The following is a 20,430-nucleotide window of genomic DNA, read 5'->3' on the forward strand; positions in this document are numbered from 1 at the left end:
AAAGAAAAGATAAAACGAATTAATCTTAAAGTGCTAAATAAAAAATGGTTAAAAAATATTTAAAAGTAACATTATTTTATTGAGAATCCCGTGGGAACTCTTTGATTTCCAAGGATAAAAAGTAGCTTATGTCCTTCCCCGGGTTGTAAGCTAACTCTTGAGATGTGAAAAGCTTACAGACAGACAGACACACTTTCGTATTTATAATATTAGTATTTATATTTAGTTTTCATGAGTAGGTAATTTCATTTCTTTTAAGTAATTAAAAAAGTTTTATTTACTTATTCATTTTATAATTCTAGGCGATGCGAATACGCCATCAATTTTCCCGTGCAAGAATTCCCAAGAGTTGAGATTAACTTGGTAAACAAGTCAATTTAGAAAACGATTTCTAAATTACTTTACGGAGTTAATATTCTTTTTAAATATTTTATCAAGTTCAAAATTTAAAATTGAAGTGAATACCTATCGATTAAAAAAACTTAGAATAATGTGTATTATGATGCCAGTATTCTTGGTATCATACCATTTGGGCATGATTTGTAAAATAATAGAATATAGAATGTATAGTAGATATGGCTAGCTTATAAATTTCATGTTATTTGAATTATTATAAAAAAAAATATTTATTGTAAATTAATGTATGTAGTATCCCGATTGTAACACTACAATCGGGATACTACATACCGTTGTTTACAACACTACGTATAGTTTAAACACAACAAAGCAACGAACTTTTAACTTATGTTATACCTGGTCATGATATTTAAAAAATACTAAAAATATTTTTGGGTTAAAACCTTAAGGGTCTTATACGCTAAACATGCTCACGAATTACCTTTGTTTAACGTATTAAACAGAAATATTTCGAGAAACAAAAAATAGTGTAGCAAGTTTAAAAGGTTGATCTTCTTTGAGAGCCTTTCGGATTTGACGAAAATACCTTATTTATCCAAAGAAAAATTGAAACACATTGCTAAAATCACGAAAAATCAACCAAAACGCCTTGTAAAGTTCCCGTAAATATGATTTGTCTACTGCAGTAAACACGAAACAAAAATCCTTTTTACAAATGAAAGAAATTGAAGTATTATTGGCCTATCTTATTTTAGACTTTTGTGCTTTCATTATTTAATGAAAAACATTCAAGCGCTCCAAGTATTTCCACAAAAATTCTCCATACAAAATCGTATGGGGATTTGCGATACAAAATCTCACTGATATAACAGGAAGCGCACGAGCCGAATTTTCACTCTGCCGACGGCCTTCGAAGGGGGACTACGCTTCTCGCCGCCAGCTCTACTTTTACGCGGGAATCGTGAACTTCAAATCGTACACGCAAAAACAACAAGTAAAATATAGCAAGTTTAAAAAAAGTAGATTTAAGTCGATTAAATTAATTATTTGCTGAGACATATTTTGGCATTTAGTTATCGGTTGGTTTTTAGGATTCCGTCAAAAAACGGTTTCGTTATCTGTAAAATTTGCTATAATTTTAAAAACCCAAAATGGCCGCCGCTCCAATTTGTCATTTTCACACTATGGGTGTCGTTTTCAGCTTTTTAGGGGTGACAAAGAACGAATATCATATTATTTTTGAAATCCAAAATGGCCGCCGAAAATTTTTTACATTTTGGGCCTCATATTCAAGGTTTTCGGGGTGTCTAAAAACGGATATGCTATTATTCTTTAAATCCAAGATGGTTCTTTAAATCCAAGATGGCTATTGCACTAATTTGTTACTTTCAAAGTCAAAGTCAAAATCATTTATTTAAAGTAGGTACAATTGTACTCCTTTTGATGGTCGAAATTGTTAAATTTGTACGATATAGTGGTGATAATTAATTACGTAACTTAAAACTAAAGCTACGAGGGTTCCAAACGCGCCCAAGTCTGAGAAGAGCCCACAACAAACTCAGCCTTTCGCATTATAGGTTACATTTCAAGGTTATCGGGGTGGTTGAGAACGAATATGGTATTATTTTTGAAATCCAAGATGGCCGCTGGGTCAATGTGACATTTTCATACTATGGGTGTAGTTTAATACAAATACAAATGATTAATTGCAGGATTGCAGGTACAATGATAGTGTTACAGAGTTATTAAGCACAACAATCCGCCAACTAAATTATTAAGTACACCAACATCTACAATCCGCCATACAATGGGTATGGAAAATTTATTTTTGCCAAGTTTAACTGTTAGGTATTAGAATTTGTCAGGAATGTTATCACAATATTAAACACACACAACTATTAAATTAACATTAAATTATTAATTTCAAAACAAAATTGAGTTTTATTACAAAATCATCAGCAATATAAAAAACAGAGTGCAATTTACAACAGCACTCGGAGTTCCATGTTGTGAGTCGTGACGATAAAGGTCGTACTATTTTGCTGCCACTTTCTTTCTTTATATCTTACTTTCTATATATCTTACGTCTTTATTATAGTTAGGTAATTACTATCTATGCTTGCTCACTCCTGATTTTTTTACAAAAAAAAAAATTATTATTATACTTATTACTTGCAAAACCTCAAAATTTCGGCCGCGTGGGTTGTATCCATTTGTGTCGGAGTCTCACTGCGCATGACGTAAGCTCGCTAGTGGCTGGATACTTGCCTACTTCGACGTAGATACCTACGACCGAAATCGGCCGGCAGCGAATAGCCCCGTTAACATATACATGACTAGACATAATATGTATGTACATAGCCCGCGACTTCGCCCGCGTGGATTTCGGTTTTTTTTAAATCCCATAGGAACACTTTAATTTTCCAGGATAAAAGGTAGCCTATGTCCTTAACCGGGATGTATCCCAAGTCTGTACCTTTCATTAAAATCGGTTTAACGGTTGGGCCGTGAAAACGTAGCAGACAGACAGACAGACAGACAGACTGACTGACGCACTTTAGCATTTATAATATTAAGTATGGATTTCACGACAGGTCCAAAGCCGAATTAGTAAAATTAAGTTTCACTTTGAAGTACAAATTCAGGCAGACTGCGGTGGATCCAAAACTCGTCAGGCAGAAGTTTAATTTTTGGCTGTTGTCGATGCGCTCTCCGCATCCCTTAGGATTGAAGAATTGCCTAGGCCAATCGCGATGTGCCGGCATTTCAGCTTTAGGCTATAACCATAGATATGTATCTATGGCTATAACCCAACTACAAAGTTTCGTGAAGTTTTTATGCCGCAGCGGCTGTGGTAATAAAATCGTAAACCGCGACGTAGATACGCCTACGGCGGCTACGGCGTAGACGCGGGCGTAGGTGTGCTACGACGCAGCTCTACAAACATTATCTGTAGCTACAAAGGAATTGTTGTGATCTCCATTTTGTATTACTCGGAAATGAGTTGTTTATAGTCGCGAAGATAAAAATAGCGGTGATAGTCCAGTGGTTAAGACGTCGCGTCGGCCTCCCATTCAGGAGATCCAAGGTTCGATCCCGGACATGCACCTCTATCTAACTAATCGGAGTTACGTGACGTAGTTTTTAAAATAACTAAAATATCACTAGCTTTAACGTTGGCAACCTTATATGGTCAACATCCACTCTACTCGTTTGAAAACGTTTCTGATACGAACCGCTAAGGTGTGGAATGCCCTTCCGACATCTGTGTTTCCTGCATGGTATAAAATACTGCAAATACTGCAGCATCTTGCTGAGGCAGAGCCCTTTTAGCTCACAGACACAACAATAGTTTAATAGTATTTTCTAGTTTTAAGTTTAATTGTATCTTTATTTTTATTCTTGTTTTTTTTTGTGTGATTCTGTAATTGAGCTAGATAAACCTTTATTTATTTTATTTATAACCTAAATACGTTCAAGACAAAAGTGGTAAGATATCTTCTAGCCAAGTGCACTCCAACTTAGACCTCATCATTGCTTTTAACTAAGCATGATTGTCACTTAGCGCAAGCCTATCATGCAATAAAATAAAAAGTTATTTAAAAGTTTTTCAAAAAAACTCAACAGTGGTTCGCACTGTATTCTAATCAACCCGCACGTTAAAGCGCATAAAATCCACCATTCTCTAAAGAATTATTACCTAGTAACACTCGTGTCATCAAAACGAGTCTAATGACGTATCATTTATCAAAATAGATTGAGTCGTTGGTTAGTTATGAGCGGACATAAGAACGGACATGCATACAGGTCAAACACATAACCCTATAGAGATAAGGTCGCCCTTTGTTTTTAAGTCCATCCTGTATTATTCTTTGTCATAGTATTAAGCAATGAAGATGTTTAAATAAATAAATAACCCCTATTTGGTCTTCGCCGCAGTCGGGTAAAAAAGTATAAGTCTCTCACCTGACTCCATCCATAAGCGCCGAGAAATCCAATCGTAATAGTATTAGTCTCACTCCAATTCCCACGAAAACTGGGACAGATGTCCGCACTACCACAGCTAGAGCGCACCAGATCGAACAAACTGATCCCACCTACTTCCAGATCATCCATAGAAACCTTATCCTCAATGAGGTTCATCGTTTCACTCGAGTAAATATTACTTATGTAAATTGAATCGGCTCCCTTCGTTGAAATAGGTTCATCTTGCGTGATATTCAATAGTTCGCACTTCTTATGATTGAATTTACTTTGTGAATCGCCAATATCGAATGTATATTTACTTCCCGGACTATCGATAGCTTTTTTATGTAATTCGTTAGTTGAGTTGTCTTTGCAATCGATCTGTTCTATCAAATCAATTCTTTGAAAATCATTTTGTGCATCATTAGTTTTGATAACTTCTTTCGATTCAATTCTCGTAGAATTTTTTGCATCACTACTGTTGTTAGGTTCTTTATGTTTCAACATGTCTTTATTCACACATTTTGTGCATATATCATAAACTAATATTAATAACATCAAAAATGGTATTAGTTTCGTCGCCATTTTTAATTCAATTCTTATTGAAACATATCATAGCTTCTCGATGTTCCTGTAACAAAAATAAAATCAACTTCAATACTTTAAAAATGAAACATCCCAGTAAGCTATGGTTAGGACTGATGTGTAAATGTACCAAAAAATGAGTCTCGTAGTATCATACTGTAGAAGATATGAGGATTTAAAGAATTTGTTTAAACGTCCAATGTGACAACCCTACAAACAGATGATCGTGGAAACGAACTTTTAAAAACTTCTGAAACGAAGGACCGTTTTAATGATTTTCAAGTAGCAGAGAAAACGAAAGAATCTATGGACTATTTGGCACTATTACCTCATATTTTGTCATATTACATTATGATTTGTAAAACACGCTGTATATCATTCGAAGATCAGAACGCACTTAAGTTTTAATTAATATTTTAAATGGATGCCCTCTCAAATAAAGCTCATTTTAATTACACCTAGTCAATAATAATCCAAGGTTCCCGTCCCAAGTAAATATTTCAAACAAAGATCATGCTTACGAACCGTTAAGAAGATCCTTTAAGTAAAATCATTTAACAATTGTAAACCTCGATCCAGAAGGCGTTGAATGTTTTACGAACCACCATTATTAATAATAAATACTAAGAAGTAATATAAAGGTGAATGTGTGTGTCACCTTTTCATGGCCCAAACAATTCCCACGGGATTAAAAAAAACTAAATCCTCGTAGAACAAATCTCTGGCATTATCTTGTTGTTAACAAGATAAATAATTGATATTTAAATATTGCCACCCGCAATAAACTCAATTAATATCAAACCAGAGATATTTTATTCTATTTTATTACAGATCCTTGCGATGCTTACAGCTTGATACCAAATATGATATGATATGACCAGAGAGTCGTTCTCTCAATTAAAATAATACTAACACAGGTCTGTATTTGGTAGTTAACTAATTATTCTATGCTAAACTAAGTTAGTTTTTAACACCTGACCAAAAAGGGGGGTGTTATAAGTTTGACGTGTGTATCTGTGTATTTACCTGTGGCATCGTAGCTCCTAAACTAATGAACCGATTTTAATTTAGTTTTTTTGGTTTAAAAATGGCTTGATCGAGAGTGTTCTTAGCTATAATCCAAGAAAATCGGTTCAGTCGTTTGAAAGTCATCAGCTCTTTTCTAGTTACTGTAGGTAACTTTCACTTGTCGGGGGTGTTATAAATTTTTAATTTACACTTGTTGTCATTTAAAGTAGGTGTAAATAACACAAAACACAACATAAAATAGAACCTAGCCTAGCCTCAAAAATAATTTTCACAAAGTTAGATATCATCGAGCAAGCTACTTAAGTAGATATGTATGTAAATTCTAAATTGAATCTGACCGGTCCGACCTCGCTAGATTTCTGAAAACCCTTTCTTCGTAAAGGTCTTCTTTATAAAGAGAATCGATACGCAAAATCTTGTTTCTAGAGTTTGTGGCTTCAACTGTACTTTGATATAAGGTCAGGTGGGGTAAGAGGGACGCGGGGGGAAGAGAAACTGTAACTAGTAAAAAGAAAACTATAACAGCGAGCTCTATGGTCACTACGTTGATATAACAGTATTAGGCGTAGTTCATATATTCTTGGATAGATTGCGCTACAACACGGCAGATAAGCGAGTAAAAGAGAGAAAAAAAAATCAGTTGTCAAACTAAAAAACCCAAGACCTAGCGGCGTTCCTTGTTTGTGTTATTAAAATATTAAAAACATCAGTTTTGCGGTTGATTGCTATGGTAAGTGTAATTATTACGTTTAATCTTTATTTTCTACGTATTGTATTGTTTGTAGTGTGTGTTTTTAGTGCTTTTTCGATGTCAATAAAAACATAACCTTCAAAATGGCAAGCTGGGAAAGAGGAACGGCTGTACTAGGTTAAGAGAAACATATGTTCCTCTTTCCCGGTTTCAGGGGGTAACAAACATTTTTAAAATACCGCTAAAATACCGGCTGACTTTTAAGTACTGGCCAAGATTTGTAGGATAAACCTACCTATGAATATGAACAACTTTTTCTAAATAAAAAGTCAGCTGTTCCATACTAAAGTATCGATCAGCTGTGACCAAAATGTATGAAATACTTAGTAGATTTTTTTTTTCGAGTACGAAAGTTGGTCCCATACAAAAGGTTAAGGTTTATCCTACAAATTTTGGCCAGGACTTAAAAAGTCAGCCGGTATAACACGTTCCGTAAATAGCCATGATTTGTTTAACTGTTTATTTGTTACAGAAAAAGCAAAATGCCTCGAGCTTACGAAAAAAAGACCGATAGAAGTTCTTACCCGAAAGAAAAACTATTAGAAGCAGTTAGGGCCGTTAAAAGTGGCGCTTTGTCAGGTTATGCAGCCTCAAAACATTATGTTATAGTTATATTTCAAAACATTATGTTATAGTTTATATTTCACTACGAATGTTATTGTTTGTGACAGTATTTTTGTTGTGATACATTGTTGTTTACAATTACGCGTATAGGCCAAAGTGAGAAAAGTTCAAAATTGTTAGAAGTTTGTTTTGTTTCTTACGAGTTAATTTTTTAAATTGTAATTAAGTAAAGAAATTTACTAAAACCATATCTGTTTTTAGAATACATTTCTATCCCAACTATTCCGACCAATATTATAAATGCAAAAGTCTGTCTTTCTGTGTCTGTCTGTCTGTCTGTATGTCTGTCTGTCTGTCTGTTGCATTTCCACGCCTAAACCACTGAACCAATCTTAATAAATTTGGAAGGTAGGTAGCTTGACACCCGGGGCTAGGGCATAGGCTTCATTTTAACCGATCACGGGACACTAAAGGGGGTTCATGTTTTGAAAAATTGTGCCAAGCGCGATATAACCAAAACGCGGACGAAGTCGCGGGCGGAAAGCTAGTGAAACAGTGGGTTTAAATAAAAAGAGCAAATCAGTATAATCGCCCAAATTTATTATATCACTTCACTAAACACACTAATACAAATCACTCATTTCTTTATTACTATTGTTACTTTGTTACTATTCATATAATTTACACTTGTTTACACAAATGGACATAGTTTCAGCTTACAATGCGTACGATAGAACAATAATCCTAAAAATGAGCTCGCATAGCTTTATATGGCGTTATCCCCACCGAAGGGATTCGGCAGTGGTGGCGGAGTTGCGTTCGGCTGTCAATGGCGCTGGCGTTGATTGGCTGTCATGGCGGCAGTAGGCTATGATTGGCCGTCTTGGCGGTTATCGGCTGTAACAGGCGGTGATTGGCCAGCTTGGCTTGACTCGGATAGTCTGGTTGGCGTTGGCGCGTTGCGATTGGCTGAGGCGGCGTGGCGTTACATTCGGCCGTCCTGAAACAATGAATTGCTCCCGCAATGGGAAAATGCTTGGTTAGCTTTCTGGTAGACAATAGCTCAACAAGGTCTTCGGTTTCAAGTTATTTATCGGAACAGTTAGCACTGTTGGATATAAGAGCCGTAGGCGCTGTGATATGGCTTTAAAGAGTCTGCTCAGGCATGTACAAGCTTCGTAGCCTCGAAACCCCTTAACACTTCGAGTTCTCTTAATGCCTACCAGCTTGGTTACGAAAATGAACCTGAGTAAATGCTATCAGTGTTTACTTCTATCGCAATGCTTGTGGGAACTTGCCACTAAATAACTAAATTCCTTTGTTATAATTAAATGAAATATTAATTTTGTCAGTTACATTATCTAGTTAGCTTTATCCTATCGCTTGCTATCCTTTACCGAGCATTTGCCTTGTTACGCATAACCATCCCGAGTTCGCTAATTTTACATTAATAGTAACATGGCATCGTGACCTAGGTAAATACCAAATTATGGATATCACATTCATTGAGAGTATTGTCAGTAGTCCAAATAATATCAGTTAACAGTTTGTCCAATCATTTTATTCGCAGTTTCGCTAGGACTTGTGGCACAACGTGTTTAACATGGTCTGGTTAGTGCTTGGATTGGCTTGACTAGGCACTTGACTCGTGGTAGTATCATGGAGGTCAAAACATACCTAACTATTAATCAGTCGACACTCGGAAACTCTAAAATGTCTACTAGTAAAAGCATTCTTATGCTCACTTTATAAGTTTACTAGGATGTCCAAATAAGGCAAATTATGTATAATATTCTACGAAACTGATCGTTTTCGGCTAATAACAAATTTTGCAAAAGCATCTGTAATAATCAAATTGTACCTACTCTACTGATGAGCGATATCCTTTCGCTGTCTTACAAAATGGTTTTACAAAATGTGGTCAGTATGAACTCTACAAAATTCTAATCCAATGCCATTGGTCTGTGATCTAAACTGCAATCTTATCTACTTTAAAACCAAGACGAAACAAAAGAACATTATTTAATTTATAAATTATTATCGTTTTCAGTTGTACTGTTTTTCCACGTTTTACTTTAGAGACATTTTTGAAAGAAAAACCGTCAACAGACTGGCTTGTAGAAAGGAAAATAGCTTGTAAATAGCTTCTCGTGAAGCTGTGAATGCTATTACTCTGACTTGAAAAGGAATCTCACTTAAATCCTTGCAGGGAGATCTCTCAACGAGCAACGAGATGAAAGTACTCCTATCGAAAGTAAAACTTGGCTTTCGAAAGTAAAAATTGGCTACCGAAAGTAAAAATTGGCTACCGAAAGTAAAACTTGGCTACCGAAAGTAAAACTTGGCTACCGAAAGTAAAACTTGGCTACCGAAAGTAAAACTTGGCTACCGAAAGTAAAACTTGGCTACCGAAAGTAAAACTTGGCTACCGAAAGTAAGACTTGGCTACCGAAAGTAAGACCTGGCTGCAGAAAGTAAGACCTGGCTGCAGAAAGTAAGACCTGGCTGCAGAAAGTAAGACCTGGCTGCAGAAAGTAAGACCTGGCTGCAGAAAGTAAGACCTGGCTGCAGAAAGTAAGACCTGGCTGCAGAAAGTAAGACCTGGCTGCAGAAAGTAAGACCTGGCTGCAGAAAGTAAGACCTGGCTGCAGAAAGTAAGACTTGGCTGCAGAAAGTAAGACTTGGCTGCAGAAAGTAAGACCTGGCTGCAGAAAGTAAGACCTGGCTGCAGAAAGTAAGACCTGGCTGCAGAAAGTAAGACTTGGCTGCAGAAAGTAAGACTTGGCTGCAGAAAGTAAGACTTGGCTACTGTCTTCACTTCGGCATCTATGTAATTCCGAAAACAGTTCACGATTGAATTTAGGTAATACAGGATCATCAGTCAAATAACAGTTTCCTATTCCATTCCTATTCCCTACTATGTAAGCTACATAACCAGGCAGGCATACTAACACCAACTGAACTCAAGATATTATGTAAAACGCCAGTCTAGTCGGCTTAGTGAAAATTCTTACGGTACGTCCGGTCCACCTGACTAACAATGAACGGCACAAAGCTATATCATGGTCATAATTAAAAGTGCCACTTGAACTTTCTACTTACATTATGATTGGACCGACAATCTTAAGGTAGAATGATGAAATTGACTCGATTGAAAGCTTGTTGGCAAAAGTACGTAACATACATGCTGCCTACAAGCACTACTTTTTTTCTAAAATGACAAAAGCATTATCAAAATCATAAGGATATCTAACTGGTAATAGTTATTATTACGTCTCCTCCAAGTGCCCAATTCTGCCTACATTACACTACCTATTTGTATTTACTCATACGCTGTGCCACTGGCTTGTATATTATACGAGACAGTTCCAAAGCCGTGAGTAAGATCTACTTACTATGCTCTCAATCATTCAAAGAATGTGATTTAAACTACAAGTTACAACACGTACAGACTTCATAAACACTAACTTTTAGTAAATATAAAAGAACAGTCATACCATACAGCATAAACGCTTAACAGCGCTTATGTCACCCCAAATAGACAACAATGCGGCGGCTTATAGATACCCATTGGCTGCAACCCTGCATCGTTAGCGCGCCACGATGTGGTGCCTCGCAGTGACGCGCTCGGCATCAGGCACACAGCACACAGCAAAGCATCAGTGGTGACCATCGTAGGCGATGACGTTTGCACTTCACGAACTCACCAAAAATTCCGAGAAAAGAAAGATAAACACAATATTATTGTTTGACTATAAGTAGCTCCCAGTCGATTTATAAAGTACGTCTGCCCCAATTATGAAGATCTATATTCATATTACATAACAATCATATTATAACCACATGAAAATCAATTTCACAAGAAACTCAAAAGTGAACATCATAAAACAATTCGATTTTACATTCAAATTGCGATCGCCATGCTATATGCAAAACTGGGTTTGAGCACACTGAAAGTGTTCATCAACCGATTCTGACGAAAATGATATTATTGTACCCTTAAAAATAATTTACAGGTACCCCACACGTACCCCGTGTTGTCTGTATGACTGCAGCGGGAATATCACCGACGACGCGAAAAAAATAACCTTAAAGGTTTATAGAACCTTATACTATAACTGAGCCTTGTGCAAATAAAAACACTAATAGCGTCAGAGCTTGTTTCTTGAAAACCTCTGGTTGAAATTTGCGGGTAGTCTGAGAACTATTGTTACCATCCGATATACTAGATCTTTTTTTTTAATTAATTCCTGATCAGTATGTATTTGTGTCAGTTCATAACTACTCAACAATTTTAACCGATTTTGATAAATGATACGTCATTCGTCTTGATGGCGTGTGTGTCAATGGATATATGAAATTCTTTAAACAATCAATGTGGTGGATTTTATACGATTTAATGTAAGAGCCGAAAAATATGCAGCGCAAACTGCAGTCGGGAGTTTTTATTTTTTTATTATTTAACTTATTGAATTACTTGTTAACTTTTTCGTACCGGTAGCACTTGGTCATAATTTCCACATACTAGAAAGCACTACTACTAACCCACTAAGTACGTTTTCTAGAATTAAACTGCGAATTCAAATTGCGGGTATCATCGGCGAGATGCAACGTGAAAAGTGGATGGTTGAGCGGGTTTTTACCTGATTCGATAAAAAGTTGACTAAATCAATCGGTTGCAATTTTAGCATTAGTATTCACCGCCATTATTTTATCAGTTATATATATACAACTAGTGTTTTGCTCGGTGCGCGAGCTGCTAAAGCAGCTCGCGTGACGTGGTAAGGTTAACTTTTTTTATTATATAAAACCAAATTGATTTATTAAGATACATAATTCACCCCGAAATTCACCATAAAAAGACACCCATATCGATTTTTTTTCTTAAAAAATGCATGTCCGCCATCTTGGATTTCAAAATAAATGTCGTTATCAAAATGAGCACCCTGGAAAACTCTGAAAACGACATCCATATCATTTTTTATAAAAACGGGGTAGTTGAGGTTAATAAAGTAGGGTGCGTGGGTGCGCGGACCACTAAAGTGGTCCGCGAGCATGCAGAGTTTGTTCCACCGAGTAGACCTTCGGACCCTGATCATCTTTTGCCAAAAAACCACTCTTCCATCTTTTATAGCCTCCGAGATAGACACCGACGAAATTTGTACGGCGGCCATCTTGTTTTTCCAAAATTTTCCACTTTTTCTATTAATCGTTTACTACATTCTTCAAAGATTGCGAGTTTCAACGAAATCGGTTGGAAAACAAAAGAGTTGCAAAAATCATATAGACCGCCATCTTGTTTTTCTGAAATGTCATAATTTTTCCCTACTCATATCGCGCATCCGAACATATCTCCCATACATCAATGTATCGTCTTCTGTCTCTTTCTAGGAGGATGAGACATTCAATATTCGCCATACAAAATGTATGTAAAAATAAATTCCGCCATTTTGAATTTTTTTTCTATTCATCGAGTAGACCTTCGGATCTTGATTCTCTTTTGCCAAGAAACTACACTTCCATCTTTTATACCCTCCGAGCTGGACACCGGCGAAATTTGTATGGCAGCCATCTTTTCTTCGCCATTTTGAATTTTTTTTCAGCTTTTTGGCAATTGGATGACGTCATGAATGACATTTGCTCGAGCACCCCCCACCTATCTTCAATACCTTAAGCGGGCCCTCCACCCGTCTCCGAAACCCTCAATCATCAGCTCTCTCCATAATTTTGGCTTACTAAGTTTTTGTTTTCTATACGACCCCATCAGTGAAAAAAAAATTTTTCATACAAAATTTTACAGGAGTTTCTTAGTTGAAAATCTCGAAAATCTCCCCAAAAGTGGCAACACCGGTTACATATCTCCATACTGCCAGCCGAGATACACAATCGATTCATACATATTGACTTTCCAAAATGTTGCCAACTGCCTCAAAAACGTGATCAAAATTTCGAAAAATGAAAAAAAATACAAAATGGCCGCCAACTCGTTTCACAGAAAGATTTTACACGGTTTCATAATTTTCCTATAAACTACAGGATATACCGCGCCCGATGACGTTTCAATCTTTCCTCTCGCTCGCACCCACACGAAAGGGGATACCGTGAAAAAGACCGTGTCGAAAATCACTTTTACTTTGATAAATTCCAGTGTTGCCAGTCTCCGGTGACAAAAATACCCAAATGTCATTTGTACGAGCAAAACACGTAATCACTCATACTCGGATTTTGCAAAAAGTGCGTATTTCGATTTTTTACAATTTCCCGAAAATCTTGAAATTTCCCTAAAAATGGGGTAATTTTTTTCCTCCAATCTATACCTCGAGCCTATACGTACAATCGCTTCATGGAAACCAAAACGGTCCGATGTTGCCAACTTTGAGATATTTAACTTTCAAAATTGCGTTTTTTCGTACCTCTAACATAATGGCCACCACGACAGCCGCCATCTTGAATTTTTAAAAACCACTCCCATTTTGTCAAAATAGAGGATAATCGTCGGCGAAACCAAAAAAAAATATTATCCTCGATTACCCCGTCTCGGATCTGTGGCGCCGCGGTTCGGGGTCGAAAAATCAAAATTTTCAAAACGCTGCGGCTCGGCCGCCATCTTGTTTTTCTAATTTTTTCTACATTTTCTATTAACCGTTTACTACTTTCTTTAAAGATTGCAAAACTCAACGAAATCGGTTGGAAAACAACGGAGCTGCAAAAATCACCTCGGCCGCCATCTTGTTTTTCTGAAATGTCATAATTTTTCCCCAGAGGGTTCCCGAAACCGAACATAAACCGAATCGAGTTATTAAGATGCAAAATTCACCGCGAAAACACCATAAAACGACACCCATATCGATTTTTTTCTTAAAAAAGGCATGTCCGCCATCTTGGATTTCAAAATAAATGTCTTTATCAAAATCAGCACCCTGGAAAACTCTGAAAACGACATCCATATCATTTTTTGTAAAAACGGGGTAGTTGAGGGTAATAAAGTAGGGTGCGTGGGTGCGCGGACCACTAAAGTGGTCCGCGAGCATGCAGAGTTTGTTCCACCGAGTAGACCTTCGGACCCTGATCATCTTTTGCCAAGAAACCACTCTTCCATCTTTTATAGCCTCCGAGATAGACACCGACGAAATTTGTACGGCGGCCATCTTGTTTTTCCAAAATTTTCCACTTTTTCTATTAATCGTTTACTACATTCTTCAAAGATTGCGAGTTTCAACGAAATCGGTTGGAAAACAAAAGAGTTGCAAAAATCATATAGGCCGCCATCTTGTTTTTCTGAAATGTCATAATTTTTCCCTACTCATATCGCGCTTCAAAACATATCTCCCCTACATTATCGTATCGTTTTCCGTCTCTTTCTAGGAGAATGAGACATTCAATATTCGCCATACAAAATGTATGTAAAAATAAATTCCGCCATTTTGAATTTTTTTTCTATTCATCGAGTAGACCTTTGGATCCTGATCCTCTTTTGCCAAGAAACCGCACCTCCATCTTTTATACCCTCCGAGCTGGACGCCGGCGAAATTTGTATGGCGGCCATCTTTTCTTCGCCATTTTGAATTTTTTTTCAGCTTTTTGGCAATTGGATGACGTCATGAATGACATTTGCTCGAGCACCCCCCACCTATCTTCAATACCTTAAGCGGGCCCTTCACCCGTCTCCGATATCCTCAATCATCAGCGCTCTCTATAATTTTGGCTTACTAAGTTTTTGTTTTCTATACGACACCATCAGTGAAAAAAAAATTTTTCATACAAAATTTTACAGGAGTTTCTTAGTTGAAAATCTCGAAAATCTCCCCAAAAGTGGCAACACCGGTTGCACATCTCCATACTGCCAGCCGAGATACACAATCGATTCATACATATTGACTTTCCAAAATGTTGCCAACTGCCTCAAAAACGTGATCAAAATTTCGAAAAATTCAAAAAAATTACAAAATGGCCGCCAACTCGTTTTGCAGAAATAAATTACATCGTTGTACAACTTTTTCAATAACTACAGGATATACCGCTCCCGATGACGTTTCAATTTCTCATCTCGCTCGCACCCACGCGAAACGATCGCCCCTGAAAAAAGACCACGTCGAAAATCACTTTTTCTTTGATAAATTCCAGTGTTGCCAGTCTCTGGCGACAAAAATACCCAAATGTCATTTGTACTATCAAAACACACAATCGCTCATACTCGGATTTTGCGAAAAGTCCGTATTTCGATTTTTTACAATTTCCCGAAAATCTCGAAATTTCCCTAAAAATGGGGTAATTTTTTTCCTCTAATCTATACCTCGAAGCTGTACGTACAATCGCTTCATAGAAGCCGAATCGCTCCGATGTTGCCAACTTTGAGATATTTAACTTTTAAAATTGCGTTTTTTCGTACCTCGAACAAAACGGCCGCCATGACAGCCGCCATCTTGAATTTTTAAAAACCACTCCCGTTCTGTCAAAATACAGGATAATCGTGGGCGAAACGTGAAAAAATAATTATTCTCGACTACCCCGTCTCGGATCTGTGGCGCCGCGGTTCGGGGTCGAAAATTCAAAATTTTCAAAACGCTACGGTTCGGCCGCCATCTTGTTTTTCCAATTTTTTTCACATTTTCTATTAACCGTTTACTACTTTCTTTAAAGATTGTAAAATTCGATGAAATCGGTTGGAAAACAACGGAGCTGCAAAAATCACCTCGGCCGCCATCTTGTTTTTCTGAAATGTCATAATTTTTCCCCAGAGGGTTCCCGAAACCGAATACAACTCCCCTACATCATTATATCATTTTCCGTCTCTTTCTAGGAGAACAATTATGTCAATGAGTGAGTCAGTGAGTCAGTGGTAATCGAGCTATATATAGTATAATACGTGTATTTTTGTTAGGAAAACTATAAATAAAACAATACACACAAATATCACATTTACAAAAATTAAAACTAAAACTCGTCGAGCTAGTTACCTTGCCTTACCCAAAATTAGAACAATTTATGGCAGAAAAACCCTTACCTATGAAGGAGCTAAACTGTACATCAAAATACCTGCACACATAAAAAAATGTACACTCATTCAATCCATTTAAAACTGAATTAGCTGCTCACACTATGAGTAATGCGAATTACTTCAACAAATGCGCTGAATGAGTACTTAATTAAATGGCGAATATTGTAAACTTTATTTTCTTAAGCATAGTTTACACGGAGCCAACACTGGCTGCCAATAAGACTGGCAGCCAGTGCTGGCTCGGTATTGGCCTTGTGTAAACAGTTTTTCAAGCCAAGCCAGCGCTGGCTGCCAACGCTGGCGAGAATAGAGCGACCGTCTATTTTTCTAGCCAGTGACCTCCGCCCGCATACCCTTCGACCCCCGCGCCAGCGTTGCGGACCCGTGTAGACGAGTCTTTAGAATTAAGTTCTTATGTAAATGATTTTTTTGTTTTTATGAGAATTAAACATCTTTAAACCTAAACCTTTATTTGACGGTCAGATATGCCACAAATTATAGTTATATTTATCTTCAGCTATCACTCAAACCATTCACTATCCGCGAGCGCATAATGACCACCTATCATAACCCGCGTGCTCTAATACTAATTTCATAACCTCAAACAGGGTGTTAGCAATATTAACCTTTCACGGTCATCTCATCAGTAGAGGTTACAAACACGATCAACCTCATTACACTATGCATCAATATCATTAAAAACGGGATTATTTGAAATGGAATAATGGATGGATCATACCTCAGTTATTACGCGTAGAAGTTGAGGGTAGGTTGCCATCGGGCGTAGAAACTATGCACGCTGCAGATGAATGTACCTCCGGTTCAAAACTCTTCTAAGGACCTTCCGGGCCCCAGAAGTGGACGATCTTCATTGTCGCTTGATTTTTACACGATGATTCGTTTCATCCTTGCGGATGAACAAAGTAGATGGCATGTCTTTGCCGACTCGTTAATTGGCGCGATTATGCATCATAACTTTCTTTATTAATCCCACTTCTGAGATGAAACAGTGGGTTTAAATAAAAAGAGCAAATCAGTATAATCGCCCAAATTTATTATATCACTTCACTAAACACACTAATACAAATCACTCATTTCTTTATTACTATTGTTACTTTGTTACTATTCATATAATTTACACTTGTTTACACAAATGGACATAGTTTCAGCTTACAATGCGTACGATAGAACAATAATCCTAAAAATGAGCTCGCATAGCTTTATATGGCGTTATCCCCACCGAAGGGATTCGGCAGTGGTGGCGGAGTTGCGTTCGGCTGTCAATGGCGCTGGCGTTGATTGGCTGTCATGGCGGCAGTAGGCTATGATTGGCCGTCTTGGCGGTTATCGGCTGTAACAGGCGGTGATTGGCCAGCTTGGCTTGACTCGGATAGTCTGGTTGGCGTTGGCGCGTTGCGATTGGCTGAGGCGGCGTGGCGTTACACTAGTTTTTAATACGTTCATTTAATACCAGAAAAAGTTTAGCACCTCTGACCTTACCTATATGTTCCTGTTACCCCAAATTTCGTTTTTGTATGGTGTCAGCCTAAATAAGACCTTATTTTAAACGAGGTAAGGTTTTCATTCCCTTAACTCAAAAAATAATTTAATACATGCTATATAAACACTTAAAAACACGAGTTATTACTTAAAAGTATCGAGTGTTCCTCTTACCCCAAATCTCGGGTAAGAGGAACATTTTTATGACCTAGCTTTGTTGCTAAATTGTGCCATAATTATACGAACAATCTAGTTCTGTATCAAAAAAAATGTTAGTATATTTCAAAAGCGAAGGTTTGTTTCAATTAATATCGAAATAAATGTATAATTTTGATAGCTGAAGGCCAAAATGTTCACAAACCAGTAAAGTATGTTTCTCTTACCCCACTTGACCTTACCTAACTGTTAAGAGGACTCTCTCCGTCACTTACTCCATACAATCGTAGTTCCAATTTACTTTGGATATTAAGCAACCAAAGTCCATGAAATTTCTGTGGTTTTTCCAGATTTCTGTTAAAATATTCGGTTTCAAAGTTACGCGGTCTTAAAAATTCAAATACAAATCTTTGAGCCTCTGTAATTTTAAAACTACATATTTTTAGAAAAATCTAAAACACCACAGGCACAGATATTAGTTTCTAGAATATGTGTGCAAAATTTCATGGACTTTGGTTGCTTAATATTCAAATAAAATTGGGGCTACGATTGTATGGAGTAAGTGACGGAGAGAGCTCTGTTAAGTTCGCTCATGTAACATCGACCATAAAACTGCTTTACCACCCCTAGATTGAACGTCGTTTGGTCGTCATAAAACTAAAAGCTCTATTTTCGTTTACAAGATTTGAAGTTACAGTTTTTAACCCCCGATCCAAAAAGACGGGTGTTATAAGTTTGACGTGTGTATCTGTGTATCTGTGTGTTTGTGTATCGCGGGCATCGTAGCGCCTAAACGAATGAACCAATTTTAATTTAGTTTTTTTGTTTGAAATTGGCTTGATCGAGAATGTTCTTAGCTATTATCCAAGAAAATCGGTGCAGCTGTTTGAAATTTATTTATTTTTTAGAGAGTTTTGTGTCGGGGGTTTTTAAATTTTGAATTTTAAAGCTGGGACACACCAAACGCGTATGCAGCACGTCAGCGTAGACGTAGCGCCTACCATGACGTTGCAAGTAGGTATAAGGTAGGTAGGTAGGTAGTTGCTCTAAACTCGTGCACTACTTAAGTTACAGCTAAGTGTTACTTAAATGCAGGTTAAGATCGGGTTTTTTATTCATTAAAGGCACACGTTTGACAACAGTCAAACCAGATAGGAAGTGATGATGTGACCTACGAGTAAGATGGGACGCGTTTACCTAGAAGATGCATATTCACTCTTGTTTAAAATATACACATACTAGAGGATGCCCGCGACTTCGTCCGTGTGGGTTTAGATTTTTATAGATCTCGTGGAAACTGTTTGATTTTCCGGGATAAAAAGTTGCCTATTTCGATTACAGGGACGCAAGCTACTTCGGTACGAAATTTCATACAAATCGGTTAAGTGGATGGGTCTTTAGGAATCCCGCGGGAACTCTTTGACTTTCCGGGATAAAAAGTAGCATATGTTCTTCCCCGGAATGTATCATAAGTCTGTATAAAATTTCATTAAAACCGGTTCAGCGGTTGACCCTTAAAAGCGTAGCAGACAGACAGACAGACAGACACACTTTCGCATTTATAATATTAGTATGGAAGTATGGATTGGTAGAAAACACAGATCGCGAAAGAGTAGACAAATCTTAGCCATTCGTATGAGGAATGATGGACGCAAAACGTTTTGTGCGTGTAGATGGAATGATGACGACATAAGGATGGAAACTCGCCCGATGTCTTGCGGTTCAGTGGTAAAGTTAAGCAAGGTTAAGCACTCAAGTAGGTTAATATTGTCCCTTTATATTAGAAAATCGAATGAATGTTTCTTAATTATAGTGTGAACTCTCAAGACTACTAATCTAAAGAGAAAGACGCAAGGGAATCGTTAACAGCAATTGCTTGTCTCGTTCGAAACTATATTATATTGGTGTCGTTTGCAGTGGCGACTTAGAAAAGCAGCGTTTAAATTGCCCACTCATGTGATAAGAAAGCTTGGGTAACCTAATAGTAATAGACAATCTAAAGGAAGGAACATAATAAGTACTACAAGTGTAAAATAAAAATTTATAACACCCCCGACAAGTGAAGGTTACAGTAACTAGAAAAGAGCTGAACCGATTTTCTCTGATTATAACTTAAGAACACTCTCGATCAAGCCACCTTTCAAAAAAAAACTAAATTAAAATCGGTTCATTCGGTTAGGAGCTACGATGCCACAGACAGATACACAGATACACAGATACACACGTCAAACTTATAACACCCCTCTTTTTGGGTCGGGGGTTAGTAGAAAGACTTGCCCTGACTGACTGACTGATCTATCAACGCACAGCCTAAACCACTGGGGTTAGAAACTTATGACGCTAGGTTGTTTAATATGACGTAGGCACTTACTGAGAAACGATTTATTTATGTATTTGGAAAACTTTATTTCACACACAAACATATTATATACAGAAAGCATTAGAAGAAACTATTCTAGATGGTGCAAAATTATTGCTATAGCAATTATTGCTATAGCAATTATTGCTATAGCAATCTCTTACA

General features: G+C 37.2%; 1 protein-coding gene and 1 long non-coding RNA gene across 2 annotated transcripts in view; one reads left to right on the forward strand and one right to left on the reverse strand.

Annotated features, from left to right (window-relative positions):
* The window catches only part of LOC123871606 (guanylate cyclase 32E-like), a 60,835-nt gene extending 56,264 nt beyond the window's left edge, over positions 1-4,571 (reverse strand). The window contains exon 1 of the mRNA XM_045915501.1: positions 4,324-4,571. Within this exon, the coding sequence (XP_045771457.1) occupies positions 4,324-4,500 (177 nt within the window). The 5' untranslated portion in view covers positions 4,501-4,571. The remainder of the gene's footprint in view (positions 1-4,323) is intronic.
* A 3,026-nt stretch (positions 4,572-7,597) lies between these two features.
* Positions 7,598-17,839, forward strand: LOC123871638. The gene is made up of 2 exons (XR_006797303.1): positions 7,598-7,799; positions 17,699-17,839. It is a non-coding gene; the product is annotated as an uncharacterized LOC123871638 (long non-coding RNA).
* The last annotated feature ends 2,591 nt before the right edge of the window (positions 17,840-20,430 follow it).

This window comes from Maniola jurtina, chromosome 14, assembly GCF_905333055.1.
Source record: "Maniola jurtina chromosome 14, ilManJurt1.1, whole genome shotgun sequence".
NCBI lineage: Eukaryota > Metazoa > Arthropoda > Insecta > Lepidoptera > Nymphalidae > Maniola > Maniola jurtina.